We start from the raw sequence: 17,166 nt of genomic DNA on the forward strand, positions 1-17,166 counted from the left end.
TTGTGTGTTACTTCTTTTTCAAGAAACAATTAAAAACACAACTCTTTAATTGTAACTTCAACCAAAAATGAAATTTAACAGTAATCAAGTTTTTTCTAAACCCAAAAACAAAATTAAAACATTTCATATAACATCCAATTCAGAGATTAAAATAGCGGAATCAAAATTAAATGGAAAAAGAGAAGAAATCAATGTTCATGGCAACACCATTCAAGAAATCATGCAAGAACAAAATTAAACTGAAAACTATCAATACCTATCCCTTAAATCGATTCAAATACAATGAATCAAAAATGAAATCAAATTATCAAAATCAAAGAGATAAGGGTAAGGAAGAATCACATCGGAATATATCCTGGTTCACTCTCTAACCACTTGAGAGCTACATCCAGACTGAGGTCGATCCGCTCACTATGTTCTAACTTCCAACCGGTGCCAGAACAATCGTTTTACAATGGAGTCTTTTACAAGTCTATGACCAAACCTTTGATCACACTCAACTTATCACCTATAAGGTCTCTCCAATTCACCAAAATCAATTACAATAATTCACTCTTGTCAAAGAGATATAGAGTAGTCTCTCCACGTCCAGTATAATCAAACAGATAAGAAAGAGATTGAGAAATGAGAGAGTAATTGAGCTTTTTCTCGAATATGCAAAAGTAGGTGAATTGGGGTTCAATTTTGATTTCTATGTGATTTCGTGTTTTCCAATGTTCATTCTTATTCAGAAACCCTAAAACAATGTATTTATAGGTGCCCAGATGAGTTAATAGTCGTTGGACATCTAAAAATTCAAATTACTTAAGCTTTAAGTCACTTATGACAGCAAGTATTCGATTACCTTTCGGGGAGTATTCGATTACTTCTTCAAACTCAGCAAGTATTCAATTACTGTTCATCAGGTATTCGAATACTTCTTCAAACCCAAAAAGTATTCGATTACTTTTATGTAGATGACAATTTTCATGCTGTTTTTTCGAAATTCAATGCATCTACGTGTTTTCTAGTGACTTTTAAATGATATCTAGTGACTTCTAACATATGTATGATCATGTCTCACACTTATAACTCTTGACATATGTGTGATCTTGTATGCATGATCAAAGTGTATGTGTGTCACTTATATGAGTTTATGATCTAATTATGCATTTTTCAAGATAAAGCTCAATAAATTCATTCCTATAAGTTCCATGACTCTATAAAGACATTATAAACAGTAAGTACACGAGTCTTCATTTGTCTTCAATAGTCTTCATAGTTTGAGCCATCTAGTACTTCTTTTAGTTTGAAATTTTTTGACTTGAGCTTTGACTTTGCCAATTTGAGTATTCCTTTCAACTTTGCACTCTGCTATAGACTTCTTGTACCATTTGTGACTTGTTACCATGCCTTCTATTTGAGCTTCCATGTTGAGCTATGTTGGTCTTTTGTAGATGTTTTGTTATCTTCAAAACTTCATAAACATACTCTTCATGACATATGATTCAACAACACAGCACCGAGCCCATGGTGAAGCATTTTGTGAAAATTATTTTTCGTTCAATTTTTTCCCTCGTTAAGTATGAGGCTCTTGGTTCTTTGGCTGGGTCGTCTATAGAGTCAATTTACTTCTTGCATGAATCTTTCTGTCACAAAATGGAAATATCCACTCACATGCTTGACAACTTGATGGGCGAGGCAACATACCAATTTTCCCAATGCTTTTTACGGTGCATCGAAATGCCCATCAAATCAGTGAACCTGAATAATGGTAGCATAATTGTTATAAAGTTTCATCCGTTTGGTGAGTTTTCTGCATTTGGCTCCTTGGACACTCATATAAAGGTTTGGGCTATTTGAGGAATATTTACTTCAATATAGCTTGTCCATTTTACATTTGTGGGGTATAGAATATGAGCTAAATAAATTGTTGATATGTGACATGAAGCTAATGGGACCAATTTTTTTTGTAGAATCTTCTGGTATACAGGAGATTAATAGGTCATTGATGTTTACATTTCTTGATTGGGGTGTTACTCTTGAGTACCTTAGTAGCTTTCTATGTTCGAAATTTCATGTAAATTTTTTCATATATGAAGCCACCTTAATTGTGGGAAAGGGCACACAACTTTATCATACACCCACAATTCACCTGATGCTTACAGTAAGAGAGAGAAGCTATTTCCTTCATGCAAGGTTAGTGAGCAGCTCATTCATCATGTGCACCTACAAGGAAGGCCATTGTGCCTGATGGGTGACACGGCAGTAGCGCATAACTTACTGAACATGCTGGCCGGGCAATCCCCCTGTTTCATAGTGTATATGGTGTCTACTGTAACACCTCGTCTAGAACCGGTTTGTTAACATCACTTATAATATTATTAAGCTTAGTTATAATCACAATATTCAAATTAAGACCATTGATAAAATTTTTCTTTTAAAACTTTCTTTCTTTCTACTTTCTTTGATTCTTAACATACATAATCTAAATACGTGAATCTCTCAATAAAATCGATAATGAACCCCATTAACAAGCAACCAAAAAAAAAAAAAAAAACACAAAAATGTAAGCAATCATACCACGGTAGCTGGTGCAAAGTCTAATTTTGCTGTGAAAACCCATTTTGCAAGCAGCGATGGTGATTTTTGGATAAAAAACAAATAGGCACGCGATTATATTATAACTTATAAGCAAATTGGAGCAACGAACCTTATTTCCAAGGTAGCCTATGAGAATCGAGAGCAAGCATGCACGAAAATTAAAAATATTGAAGTTAGGGTTAAAAAGTAAAAATAAAAAATGATTAAAAGAAAAAAAATGGATATGGTTTGGTATCGAGCATATCCAAACCATTTGATAAATAGATATCCAAACCTCATCCAAAATTAGAATGTGGATAGATTTTTTGAACTGTTTTAAAAAAATACCGATTTTTTTAATTGGTTTGGTTGAATTTTTAAAATGGTTTGAATCATATGTACATTATGCACATCCCTAATTGTGGCTCAAGATTGGTAGGGGGGCTGCTATGTGGATTTGAGGGGAGGATTTGTCCATGTAATTTATTTATTTTTATTTTTTTCCTTTTGCACAGCAGCAAACAATGATCTCGGAGTTCAGGTGTGTTTAGCCTCATAGGCCAAGGCCAGTTGCATTGCATGATGTAAGCTAGTGGGCCATTGAAGTTGTATTGCACGAGAAAGTTAATTAAGAATGAGTTGCCTTGGAGTTTATGAGAAATTTGTGAAGTTAAATTTTGTTTAGTATCTCAAATTCAACACCCAACTCCCCCCCGCACCCCCTTTCCTTTTCTTTTTTTTTTGTTATAAATTTCCCGGTTGATTAACCACGATTGTCCAACACCCTCAATCTGTTTGGTTTGATAATTGATAGTCATCAGCTGTGTTTTATAGTTCCATGAAAAGTCAATTATTGAAGAGTTAAATATTGACATAAACAAGATGCTTTCCAGCAATAATAATACATGGAAAGGAATTGGTGTGAGTCCAACCAAACTTACAAAAGATGCTATGGAATTAAAACCAAGGAAGAAATTGGACCATGTAGGACATTATCAAACATCCAGAAATCACATTGATAATTATATTAATTTCACTTTGTTTCTTGCATATCATCTTCGGTTTTCCAAACAACATCCTCCAGGCATCTTGAAAGATTGCTGTAGAACTGCATAAACAGACAAATTCATACCAATTTATTTTATTCTACTGTTCTTTTCAGAATGTATAATAACTCAACAAAATTTACAAAAGAAGACTTCTATTCAAAGAATGGCAATCAGAGAGTAAGAAATCAATTAAATGAAAAAAACGAGACACAAAGATACCTTACGGAACTCCAATGTATCGCCTTTTGCTTTCCGCACCTCAACCATGTGAAGAGAAGGTGCTACCTGAAATATCTGTTTAAAAAGTTGGAGTATATCAATATAATAATTACTCCTCATCAACCCCAACTGATTCGAACCGTGACTTTTCAGTCACAAAGGAACAACTTTATCACTACTATAGGCTCACCCTCTCTCTGGAGTACAATATAATGTTGTGAAAAAATGAGGCTCCACATCACCCAATAACAGAAATTATGTTCATGTACCTCTGTGGCAACATTGAGGTTTCCTTTCCTTCCAGCTTTCATATTTTCAAGCTTCATCTGTGAGTGATTGTTTATCAATTCAGCAAAATTAACTATAGAATTAACTCGTGTTAAGTACAAAACTATAAGTTGCACAAGTTTGGCTTACCTTGTAATTTTTCTTCTGCACATCAAAACCAAGAGGTTTTGCAGCTTCTTCAATCTTGCTGATTATCTCATTGGCAGGGCATTTCGATGTGAACCTTGTTTCTTTTTTAAATCCCTGCAGCCAACGGCTTTAGATTAAAAACCAACACAGTAACTAAAGCAAGAAATCTCATAAACTGGCCTTGCAAATGAAAAGTTCTCATCCAAACCAGATACAAGTTTCAATAAAGTTCATTAGTCTTTTTATAAAACTTATTATGTTAAAGTTTACATAACTTAGTAATATTGTATGTTTTCCTATTTCTTATATTTATGATTAAAATCATAGTTAAAAGGTTAAACGTATCACACATATAAATGGATTTATGAATAATATAAATGTTGAAAGAGAAAATTATAGAGAGAAATGATGTGTATAAGCTGTAAGCTGCATTCTTGATCTCTCACTTGTAGCTTGATTACAATCAACCAATGTAGTAAACAAGGGGGTAAATTAGGAGGTTAAGTAGAAGCTAAGTTACAGCACAATAATCAATAGCTAACTTGTAGCCTAATCACTAATAAATCAACATAATTATGGTTGACTATATACTCTAACATAAATGACTATATTTAATATTCCAACAAATAAAAACCTGAATATCCAATGAGACATGCCTGTTGGCCTACACTCATTTCCTTGATATCTGGAAATCTTTTCTGGTTGGATGAGAATTAGAGAGAAAAAGCAATGGATGCTAGAGATTCATCTTAATAGTAAAAATAATCTTATCATGTGAAGTTGAAAACCTGGTCTATGTCAAGCAAGTTTTCAAGGTCCAGCCCTTTAGACATGGATATTAATTCAAATGCATTCATAGTAGTTGGCTTTTCTTCCTTCTTCTCTGTCACATGATGCACCTGCATATTTGGGAAAAATACTTTATATGTAACGACAACTATGTGCAATATTACAATGGTTAGAGAAAATCAATACCAAAATCATATCTGGTCATCTTCAACGTACTTCGGAATCTTTAAAGACGGCTTCTATGTCATCAAGGTTGGTCTCCCCTTTCTCCTCAAAAACTGAAGGTTTATAGTCTTTCTTAAACCATTCATCATGCAAAATCTCAGGTATAGTGATACGCTGCAATAAGGTTATGGAAAGTCAGAAATGCAGACTAAAATCTAATTGTAATGAAACAACAAACGTAACAATGAAACTAGATTTGATTATTAGTTATCAAATTCTCTTTTGTTTTTACATTCTATTGTTTTACAGGGAGAGATTAAATATTTCAGTGGTTTATGTAATTTAAAAAATACTTAAGGAGATTTCAAAAAGTGAAATATAGCGAAGTGATTAAACCAAACCACTCAAGGCAGTTTGAAAAGCTATTACACGTTAAAAGTAAAATGACTATTTTACTTTCTGAACAAACATGCAATTTTTCACAAAGAAGCAGACAGAAAGCCAAATACTATTTCTTACATTCATGGGGTTGGGATCCAAGATTCTAGTTATCAATTTCCTGGCACTAAAAGAAAACCATGGGGGGCACATAAATTCCGCAGCTGAAATCTACAAACCAAGAAATGGAAGTAATAAACAGGAAATAAAGGACAATAGTCCAGTTGTGCAACAGAATTCACAAAAATGCTCACTTTTTTATAGAGGTTCATAAGATTAGAGTCATCAAAAGGCAAGTAACCTGCAAGCAATACAAAGAGGATAACACCACATGACCATAGATCTGCAGTTGCCCCATCATAGCCTCTGTCATTAAGGACCTACGAATCAAGAATATATGATTACAAGATTGGTTTTAAATGTATGAAATTTTGTATATAATGCATGAGAAACGAACATGACATGACATGACATTTTTCTGCACCTCAGGAGCAACATAATTTGGAGTTCCACATGTTGTATGGAGCAGTCCATCATCCTGTCAAAACAACCAATTTGTGGGATGCAAATCAACCCTCTTTGGAAGCATTCAAATTGTTCCATTGAGTCTACACAGTAATTCTAAAAATATGTTCAAATCCATAACAATTGGATATGCTGGGCGGGAAAGAACAGCGACTTTGACAGGGTCAGGCACAAATACTGTTTCCAGAAAACTAGCATGTCTTTTGAAATTCAAAATTTTCAGGACTATTTCCTACTTATACAATTGAATATTTTGGTTTGCTGTGTCAATTATATTAGTAGAGAATAGTCTTGAAAATTTTGAATTTCAAAATTATATTATAGTTCTTGGTTTCTGTTAAGAGTGTTAGTGTTAATAGTGTAGAAGTCCCACATTGAGTGTGTCTCTTTGTATTCTTCAATTGGTTTGCTATATAATAGCACCAATGTTGTGTAGTTTAATACAACAAGGATTACTATCATTTCCTCTTGTATCTATGATATTTAACATGGTATCTAGAGCCTAACAAGAGGAATCTTAATCCGTTTAACTTAGTTCTATTTTCCATAATTTCAATATGGTTATAGAGAGATATCACCCTCCTTGAGGGATTCCCGTTGCTATTTTTTTTTCGGGTTTTTCTTAGTATGCTCTGTGACTGCAACTTAGACTGATCTGTCACATCAGAAAAGAATGATCCTTAGGAAGTTGTTGGGTTGACCACCATTTTCGTTGACCGACCACCGTTGACCACGTCGTCCACCGTTGACAGCCGTCTCCGTCGACTTTTCCGGTGACTTTTCCAATGACTTCCGGCGACTTTTTCGGCGATCCACCACCGTCTCCGACGACTTTTCCGATTCCGCGAAGCTTTGTTTTTTCTTTAATCTTCTTTCTTCCCAAGATGGAGTATTTATACTATTCATCATCCATCTTGAGGGGGAGCACTGTCCAAGTTGCTGATGTTGTCTCCGCTGATGTTAATTCCGACACCGAAGTTCCTCTTGAGGGGGAGCACTGTCCATGTTGCTGATGGTCATTCCAGCACAATTGTCTTTGCCGATGATAATTCCGGCACTGTTTAGAAGTTCCTCTTAAGGGGAGCACTGTCCATGTTGTTTTTGGTTGTAGCATTGTTGATGTAGCATTGTTGTTTTTGGTTCCTAATGGGAGTATTATTTATGTATCAAGCTTGTAGCATATGATCTATATGCTACAGCTTGAGGGGGAGTGTTAAGAGTGTTAGTGTTAATAGTGTAGAAGTCCCACATTGAGTGTGTCTCTTTGTATTCTTCAATTGGTTTGCTATATAATAGCACCAATGTTGTGTAGTTTAATACAACAAGGATTACTATCATTTCCTCTTGTATCTATGATATTTAACAGTTTCATTGACTTCAACATAATTAATGTAACTTTGGAGTGGTAGAAAGAAACTATAGGAGAAAAGAAGAGCATCAAAAGATTTCAATATTTATCAATGATAGAGGAATAAAGAGAACGTGTCTTGAGCAGTGATGAAGTTATTCCTTTTGCACTGAAAGGTCATGGGTTTGTTTTTGGAAAAGAACCATTTTGTAAATATAAGGTTGGGTATAAGAATTGTTCTCACCCCACCCTTACTGGTTAAGGTTTAATGAGGGGTGATTTTATTTTATTTTTCAATGATAGAGGAATATGAGTGAATGCAATTTTTTTTTTGCAATCTGATAGAGATATAGTAAAAAAAACATTTATATATCTTCACCTAACAGCTTAAACTTTTGGAAAGTTGGTGCATGACATAGTATTAGGGCCTCTATGACCAAGTGGTTTCGACTTCGATGCTACCATACCTATTTTTCTAGTAAAAAAGTTGAATTTCAGTATAAGGTAGATATGTTTGTGCATTGTCCACGCTTTAAACTCAAAGAGTTCTTGCGTAAGGGAGTGTGTTAGAGACAAAATATATATGTCTTCACCTATCAGTTTAAACTTTTGAGAGAGTTGGATGACACAGTCAAACCATATTTCAAACGTGCTATGTTGTCTCTTCCTAAATCTTAAACCTACATGGATGGGTATAGATTAAATCATGCCTTCGGTCTTAATTAATAAGCTATCACTAATCTAAAACATTTTTTATTATCATAATTGAATACCTATCCCTGCACTGAAGCTCATGTAAAGTTTTTTTACTTCTAAACAAAAAACCCTACATAAAAGCCATACAAAACAGGTTCTCTTAATCAAATCCAACATCAAAATTATCTGCCGTATCCTCTTTAGGTGATACATACATGTAAAGAAAGATTACACCAACCACCAAGATTAGTAAGATCCAATTTCTAAATCTGTGTTATCAAATACTACTTCCCCCAAAAGAAAATTGCCAATCCAGAATATAGAGACATACATAGACATGCATAAGTACTATCACTGAAAGTCAATTATCCATTATGTTCATAAATGCATAAAAAGAAAATATACTTTTTTTTGTCACACTACAACAAAGAGTGATATTGCTTTCTGATTGTTGAAATTATAGGTTTTCAGGCATAATGGAGGAGAAAGGAAAGACAAAATAATAGAGGCTGAATATTGTGTGTTATAAGGTGATAAACGTCACAAAAGACAAAGCATTAAACCCTAGTAATTCTAAATAGGGGACTCCTAAAATAAGAAAACAAATCATGAAATGTAAGGAAACAACCAAACTAATTTTAAGAGATCTTGTAGGGTACTCTAAACTATATTAAGATAAAATCTTAATATTGTACGATATCTTCAAGATAATCTAAATGTTCTAACACTGATCCAAATTACATTTTATTCAAGCATTAGCAGTAGATTTAACAGCATAAAATCAATATAATGAACAAAGATAAACATCAAATAAAATAAAATTCCGGAGGCAATGAATCCTTATTACCCTGACTTGTTGGGAAAGTGCACTCAACCCAAAATCAGAAACTTTAAGGTTCCCATAAGCATCTAATAGCAAGTTTTCTGGCTGCAAAAAGTTCATGAATAAGAATGAAACTAAAGTAAGATTTTATTTCTTCTTTATCAAGCACAAAGAAATTGTTCTGGCATCTGCATATTGTTCGTTGGGTGAAAGGGATTTTACTTTCAGGTCTCTGTGGTAGACACCCCTGCTATGGCAGTAATCAACAGCATTTATAAGCTGCTGAAAATACCTACGTGCTTCCTTTTCACCCATCCGTCCATGGTTTACCTTCACCAGAAAAAATCAATTAAAACAATTAACAACACTTTTTATACATCAACAATGATGGAAATAAGGACTAAGGCCCAAAACAACCCTGTCAACATTAATACCAATGGTGATGGAAGGATAGATCACTACTATATAATCATAAGCTAAACAGGGTAGGAGAAGGACAAATATGACCCAATATGTCCCCACTTTTCCTTTTCCTGAACAGAGTTCTTGAACCAATTGAAAATGAAAGTAAACCATACACCAAATAGGAAAAAAAAAAATCACTCACAATTTTGTCAAAGAGCTCCCCCCCAGTTACAAACTCCAAAATAATATATATTTTTGTCTTGCTCCCCATGACCTGTAAACAAATTATGTAATTCTGCATCATGCACTGAGAAAATGAATTTAGAAACAAAGTAAACTGTGTAATCAGTAATCACAATTTTACTTCCTTATGAAATAATTTCAACTTAGTTGGATAGCATGCAGTAGTGCAAATGCTAAGCAGATAAAACAACACCATCAGAAAATTTGGAATTGAGCATAAGGACTCTTATCTATGTTCTTTTAATATCAGCCGGAATGCAAAAATTGTGAGAGGAACCCATTTTCAAAAGTAAGGTATTTATTCTAAATCTTAACTCTCATGTCATGTGAGCAAATCGTTTTTGAAGGTCCTAAGGCCAGCAGTGGCATGGGATGATTGACAACATTGGCCAAAGTAATATGTTGAACTCCTTAATGCCAACTGATCAGAATCATTCTGTCAAAATTGAGTAATGATTTGACATGATCAGAGTAAGGCCTGTCCAGTTATCACATGCAGCTTATATCATTAATTAAGTGCTTATATTCTTTTCTTAACAAAATTCATCTTTAATCTGCAAACTCATCATGCAGGCCCCAGCGGTAAGTTCTCCATTAAGGTATAGGAAAAAAAAAAAAATCAAAATTGCAATAAGATTTTCATTTCTTAAGTAGATGGTGCTCTGACTCCACGCATAAAAGGGTAAATATTCATTGTTGTCCATCTCAAATTCACTCAAAACAGGACACATGATCTCTATAAAAGACCTAGACTCCATTTTCAGCTTAGAGTATATGATGTAGGAAAAGTAAATACATAACAGAAATACAAGTACAATAAGAAAGGAAAAATGTCCTCTAATGAGTTGAAGTAACTTGAAGACACGCCAGTTTCATCTCTTACTGTGTAAGATTAGTTAACATAAAAATTGGCCTTGGATAAAATGAAGTAATATAAGAACTATTTAAGAAAACATAGTCTATGAATGCAATGATGATTAAACTTTTTTAGAATTTCAAGTGAAAGTGGCTATTTTTAACTTCTAAAAAATCTTTCTTAGGATAAACTAAAAAAAAGGCTAAAAATATTGTTCCATGATACTTTGAGAAATTGCTGGAGTGGTAAGGAGAATTCATAGTTAAACAGTCAGTTTTTTAAGTTTAGGCTCAAACATTGCCACCCATTACTTTGAAAAATAACAGAACTTCAGGCAACGATAAACTAAAGAGATGAATACATGCAACAAGGGATATAATAAAGAGTTCAAAACATAGGCCAATAAGTTGAGTTCATAACAGAGTTGATAACTCTTTTCATCAGCAAGATTTGAGTGTAAAATTATCTGTTCCTTAAACAAAATGACTATATTTGACAAAAAGTGAGAGGCAAAATGTTGTTTGTGTAGTGTGTGTGAGAGAGAGAGAGAGAGAGACCTCATATAGTTGAACAACATTTGGATGCTTGATTAACTTCATTGTAGCTATTTCTCGCCTGATCTGTAAAAACACATTAAAGGAAACATCTTACAGACTTGACATCACCATGTGTGGGTATAAAGCAACTTCATTACAAAAGATGTATTCAACAGAAGAAAAAAAATAAAATTATTAAACTACCTGTTCAGCCATCTTATGTTTGAGAACCTTCTCTTTATCAAGAATCTTGAGAGCCACAGCCTCCCCAGTCTCAGAGTTTCTTGCAAATTTCACCTTTGCAAATGTTCCCTCACCAATGGTCCTCCCTATATCATACTTGCCAACTCGGCGCTTGATTTTTTCCCCATTCATCCTCTATGCTGGTTGAACTTTATGATAAATCACTGCTCAATTATGAAGAATGTCCCTAAAAGGCACATCAGAATCAGTTCCTAACTATGATTTATCAACAGATTAATTTATCAAATGATTCACATTTCATGTTCTCAACTGTGATAAGTGCTTAGAGTCTATGGTTTCAAACAACATTAATATCGAAGCCCTAGATGCAACTTAACCAAAAGGGCAAATCAAGAGAGGAAACAATTAATTTGGGAGAGTAGATTTGTGATAAAAAGAATCAATGTCCAAAGAAACAAAAAGGATTAAATGACACAGATCAATTTTTCGAGCACTCAGAATCCATATTACTTCTAGAAATACCTCATGCAAAAATGCATGACTGAAATTATTCAACAATAGAACAATCTGGAGAAAATGGCACTTACAAACAAAAGAAGCAACACTCCACCACTTTCCCACCAAAAACTTCAAATTAAAGATACCAAGTAACTAGTAACACAGAAGAAGATACAACCCAGTTTTAGTCCTTAATTTGCACTCACAGGGGGCAAAACAAAAAAAAAACCACCTTGTAGAAAGAAACAAAAAGGGACCACCACATGACTCACAAGGGATGCTGAGAATTAAACCAAAGAAAAGAGCAGATCAAGTTTTCAAGTACCACACAAGCTCCACAGGGCAGTATTCCAAATTTCCAATACAAAAGCTTGAGATTCATAAAATAGATGGATATGTATATATTATATAATATGGAAGAAGAAGGGAAAAGTGCACGTTCAAAAAAGTTGAAGAGGGAGGATATACTTGAATTCAATATGGAAAAAGAAGATGAGCGCAATGAGGTAGGCAATATTGTGATGGTGTGCCCAAAAGGCAAGAGATCTTTGTCCATTTTGAGACTCCAATTATTGACTGTTACGAAGCAGACAAAACTTTGTCTGATACGTGCATGTGTTCCAAATCTTCTAGTTCTATAATTTATTTTCACAATCAAAATAAAAAAGGAAAAAATGTGTGTCATTTCAAAGGAAGTAAAGTTGTATCATTTTAAGAAAGAAAGAAAAAAATAGATAAAGAAGTAGAGATAGTTGACAAAAAATAAAATAAAGATGTGGGTCCACCTATTTATGAGAGTAATGTTAGAAATATTAAGAATCAATTATAATATTAAAAAGTTTTTATTATAATCATAATATTAAGATTCTTGATATTACCCATTAAACGTTATATGACCCAATTAATTACTGCTACATTTAATCTCAATCATTGATTTGGTATATGATGGACGTACCAAATTATAAGTTATGGAATATATATATATATATATATATATATATATATATATATATATATATATATATATATATATATGAGGCAGGATCATCTTACACCAGTGTAAGATTTTTAATCTTACACCCCATCTAAACCGTCCAATGTACTTTAATCCAACGGCCACGACTAAAAAATAAAAGCAGGCACGTGACATCCTTTTTTATCCTAAATTCTTTCTCGTTGCATTCTCCCAAAACACATCTACCATCACAACCCCGCAGCTCTTCCACCTCGTCAGAATCTGCATCGGCCTCTTCCACCTAAATGACTAGATCATTAAAGCCTTTCACTAAACACCTTAATTTCATCTCTTTCCACATACACCCTGCTTCCTATGGTTTCATAGCTTCACCTTCATTCACTCGTTTGCCACGTCCTACTACATATCCTAGGTTGTGTTTCTCTCACTTTCGACCATACTCATGTGAGTTTCTCTTCTTCCCTCATTTTTTTTATTGCTGACAATGAAAGTATGGTTTTGTTGATTAAATTTTTTTATTTTATTTTTGGGGTTTTGTCATAGGGTTAGTGATTTTTATTTCAATAGGGTTATTGACTTATTGGGGTGATGAAAAATTCTATCTTGAGGTTGATTTTGATAGAATATATTATTGGGGTGTCTCACTACCGCATGCACAAGTAATGAGTATTGATTTCTCTTACTGACAGATGAAAAATTGTATCTTTATGTTGAGTTTGATTGGAATGTATTATAGGGGTGAAGTAATTTTATTTGAAACTGTTCTTTGCGCAACTCTGTTCCCCTGTAACTATTAGCTGACGTCACGCATTACCACAATTTGGAAATTGTTTTTTTTTTTTTTTTATAATTAAGGGTAGAGATTATTATAATGTTTCATATTTTAGTGATAAACAGTTTGTTTCATTATATATCTCTGAATTGCTGATTAAGTTGTAATTTTGCTATCGTGCAAACCTGAGTTTTCTGGACTAACTATTTGTACCTGTAATAATTTATTTCTAAATGTTGTATTTGTCTCAATCACCGTGATCTTGGTACTGAGAAATATCAGTTTATTGACCAATTACTTAAGAAAAATACAAAATAGATATTGTGGTTGTTCAGTTTACATAATGTAGACATTGTTTAAAATATAATTAATCCATTTACGAGGTTGATTGACTGTTTCTTCCTTTTGTACAGCATCTCGATCTGCTACATTTATGGAAATGTTCAAAGCAATTGCTCAGCAAGAACTTGCAGCTCATGGCAGTACTGCTATGGAATTTGTGACTTTTGTACTGCTCAGAAGAGTTACAGTTACAAGAAACTCATCCATCTGCATAGGCAGACTTATGATGTCCTTAACATATCTAAGTGCAATGGAATTCATTGAAGAAATTGCAACGAGTCCTTTGTATACAACATTCGACACACAAAATATAGATAACTATTGGAGGATGTTATTATTATCAAATCTGGTCAATGTTTATCTTAGTTGGTACTTTAAGTTGTTGTTGTTATGATAGGATGTTATTTTGTAATATCCACGTCCTTTGTACAGTGACAAATGATGAATAATAAAACCATTTTTAATATCTCTAAAAGGGAACTTGTGACTTGCTATGCTGAATCACCTTTATCTGAGGTAATTGACAAGGCAAAAAACTAGTAAGATAAAAAAAAATTAAGGAGATCAAGATCAATCTAAAATGAATATTCTAAGAATATGTACAGGCAGAGCGTGATGACTCACTTTGCACTTACAAAACTGTGACAATATTGTTGCAAATAAAAATTGCATGAAAATATCATACAAATTGTGTATAATGACAAAACTGTGTATAATATCACTAAAATGAGCTCCTCGAGGGAAAAATAAGATATCCTCCTCCGCCTATTACAAATAAAAATTGCATGAAATGGTTGTTTACACTTTATACATAAATTAGAAAATATAAATTGGTTGTCATATAAATTGCATGAAATGGATATCATACAAATTGCATGAAATGGTTGCTCACACTTTATACATAAATTAGAAAACATAAAATCAAAAATGAATCAGCTCCTTGTACTAACAACCTTGAAACTAGATGGGAGAGCCCCATTCCTAAAACGTAGTGTCCTTCTTGCAGCAGCAATCACCTTGTTACAGTCTTTCTCAGCCAAGAAACTAGCTAGGATAGTCTGTGAGCCATAAAATATTCGTATTAGTCTAGTATAGCAGCAATGTCTTGTTCATCGATAATTCAAGACCACTCTTAAACCTCCCTGTCAGAGGGACTTTGTCAGAATCCTTTCTTCTTCTTCCTTTTGTATGTGAAACATATGGGTCTTTAATATTGAAATCTGAAACATCATTTGTTGTGTCACATGTCAAATTCTGTTGATTTAACTCTATAGGATCTTCATTGACATCTAGAATTTCCATTCCCATTGTATTGGCCATATTGTAAATGCGATCAAGTTCTGATATAATAAACTTGTATGCATCTTCAGATCTTTTAGCCAAATCAGAAAACTTGTCAAATTGACGTTGCACATGCATACTTCTCAAAACATTTGATTCATGATTCCAATTTTCAATGTCACACGACTCTATACATTTGTTGGCCTCTTTTGTCCAACGCTGCAATATGTACTGACTAGGAATTTGAATAATGTTTTTTGCTTGAAAAATCACCAAAATGTGCCTACATAGTATTCCCATAAATTCAAAAAGATGACAGCCACATGTAGCATTCTTTGATTCCAAATTTATATCAACTATAGAACAATCTCGAGTATCAAAACAATTAGATACCCGATACTTACAATGTGAATCGTTTTTCTCAATCTTCTCCTTTGTAAAATGGCTAACACTTGCAAGCTCATTATAAAACTTAACAAACACATTTCTTGTATAAATTGAGGCAGCATGTTCTTCAATTTTTGAGCCAATAGTCAAAGTGCGTGACTTATGTCGTGAGTCAAAATCTTCTCTTTTTTCAGCCTCATATCGATTGTTAATGGCCTTCTCAAATTTTACCACAAAGTCTTGTAGTGTTGTGGTTGAATTAACAAAGGAGTCAAAAAAAGAATTAATGCTCTCACTCCGTTGTGTAGTATTCATACCGGCAAAAAAAGTGTTCCTATTATAAACTGGTATCCATGACTCTCTAATATCAAATAACCTTTGAAGCCAACCATTTTCCTGCAAGTTATACTCAAACATTATGCGCTTCCAATCATCTTCAAAATCCTTGATAGTTGATGATTCTCGAATGCACCTCTTCAGTTCACGCTTGAATGTAGAATTTTTGTGATATATATGTGCAAGCTTTTCAGGAAACTTCTTTCTGATGTGCCACAAGCATAGACGATGACGTGTCTCTGGAAATACCTTGGCAACAGCTGCTCCAATAGCTAAATCTTGATCAGTTATCATAGAAATAGGCTTCTTTCCATTCATTGCCTCAAGCCAAGTTTCAAATAACCATACAAAAGTTTTTTCAGATTCATCTTGTAATAATGCACAACCGAATAAAATTGATTGAAGATGATGGTTCAATCCCGTGAATGGGGCAAATGGCATGCTATATTTGTTGGTTCTATATGTTGTATCAAAAGTAATAACATCTCCAAATTGTTGATAAGCAAACCTTGATCTAGAATCCACCCAAAAAAAGTTTATCATTCTGTCATCATCATCACATTGTATTGCATAGAAAAAGTTAGAGTTTTGAGCTTGCTTTTGTTTACAGTAATTGAAAACAGCTTGTGCATCTCCAACATCCAAGTTCTTTCTCCTAAGATTTCTCAAATGGTTCCAACAATCCCTATTAGAAAAAGCTAAATCACTACCACTAAACATTGCAGCAACCTTTCCAGTCGGTAAGCCTTCTTCATTGAACTTTTCAACAAGATTTTTTGTAGCACCGTTCATTTTTTTATGACACCTCAAATAAGACACACTCTTAGGACTGGCCATGACATGATTATGGTTGTTGTCAAAAGATTTTATAACCCATACCTCTCTATTCTTATCCTTTGATACACACAGTGATGCTCGACATCCTGAGCGTATGGTTGAAGTTTTTTTCTTAACTTCTACTATATTATCACTTTTCACCTTATTTTCACCTTCTCTCACACATACAAAAATGCAATATTTTTTTTTACTAGAGCGGGTACGAATCCCAAATCCTTTTGCTTTGGCAAATAATGTATAAAAATGTTCAACTTTTTTCAATGAATCAAATTCCATTCCAACATAAGGCTCAACAATGACTTCTTCAGCACTAAAAGATTGTGGCATATCAAGAGAGTTAGAATCTATCACCAAGTTGTTGTCCAAAATGACATTTGTCTCCATGTTCGTGAGAGAAAAATCAATTGGGTCTATATCCATCATTTGCTAACCTGAAAACAAAAATAGATGAAATAAGCACCA

The 17,166-nt window shown here is 33.6% G+C and overlaps 2 protein-coding genes across 2 annotated transcripts; both read right to left on the reverse strand.

Moving 5' to 3' along the window:
- Positions 1–3,535: 3,535 nt before the first annotated feature.
- On the reverse strand, positions 3,536–12,295 carry LOC133307219 (CBL-interacting serine/threonine-protein kinase 3-like). The gene is made up of 15 exons (XM_061507694.1): positions 12,242–12,295; positions 11,276–11,501; positions 11,093–11,155; positions 9,639–9,710; positions 9,254–9,361; positions 9,056–9,136; positions 6,124–6,177; positions 5,894–6,019; positions 5,721–5,810; positions 5,253–5,375; positions 5,036–5,146; positions 4,248–4,361; positions 4,100–4,156; positions 3,831–3,905; positions 3,536–3,670 (listed from the first exon to the last, which is right to left on the reverse strand). Exons 2-15 carry the CDS (start codon positions 11,444–11,446, stop codon positions 3,596–3,598), a joined length of 1,320 nt encoding a protein of 439 aa, XP_061363678.1. The 5' UTR covers positions 11,447–11,501; positions 12,242–12,295; the 3' UTR covers positions 3,536–3,595.
- A 2,654-nt stretch (positions 12,296–14,949) lies between these two features.
- LOC133307221 (protein FAR1-RELATED SEQUENCE 5-like) lies at positions 14,950–17,088 on the reverse strand. Its single transcript, XM_061507696.1, has one exon. The coding sequence runs from the start codon at positions 17,086–17,088 to the stop codon at positions 14,950–14,952; it is 2,139 nt and encodes a 712-aa protein (XP_061363680.1).
- Between the last annotated feature and the right edge of the window lie 78 nt (positions 17,089–17,166).

This window comes from Gastrolobium bilobum, unplaced genomic scaffold, assembly GCF_033153095.1.
Source record: "Gastrolobium bilobum isolate Gb01-03AN ecotype WA unplaced genomic scaffold, APGP_CSIRO_Gbil_v1 utg1374, whole genome shotgun sequence".
In the NCBI taxonomy this organism is placed as follows: domain Eukaryota; kingdom Viridiplantae; phylum Streptophyta; class Magnoliopsida; order Fabales; family Fabaceae; genus Gastrolobium; species Gastrolobium bilobum.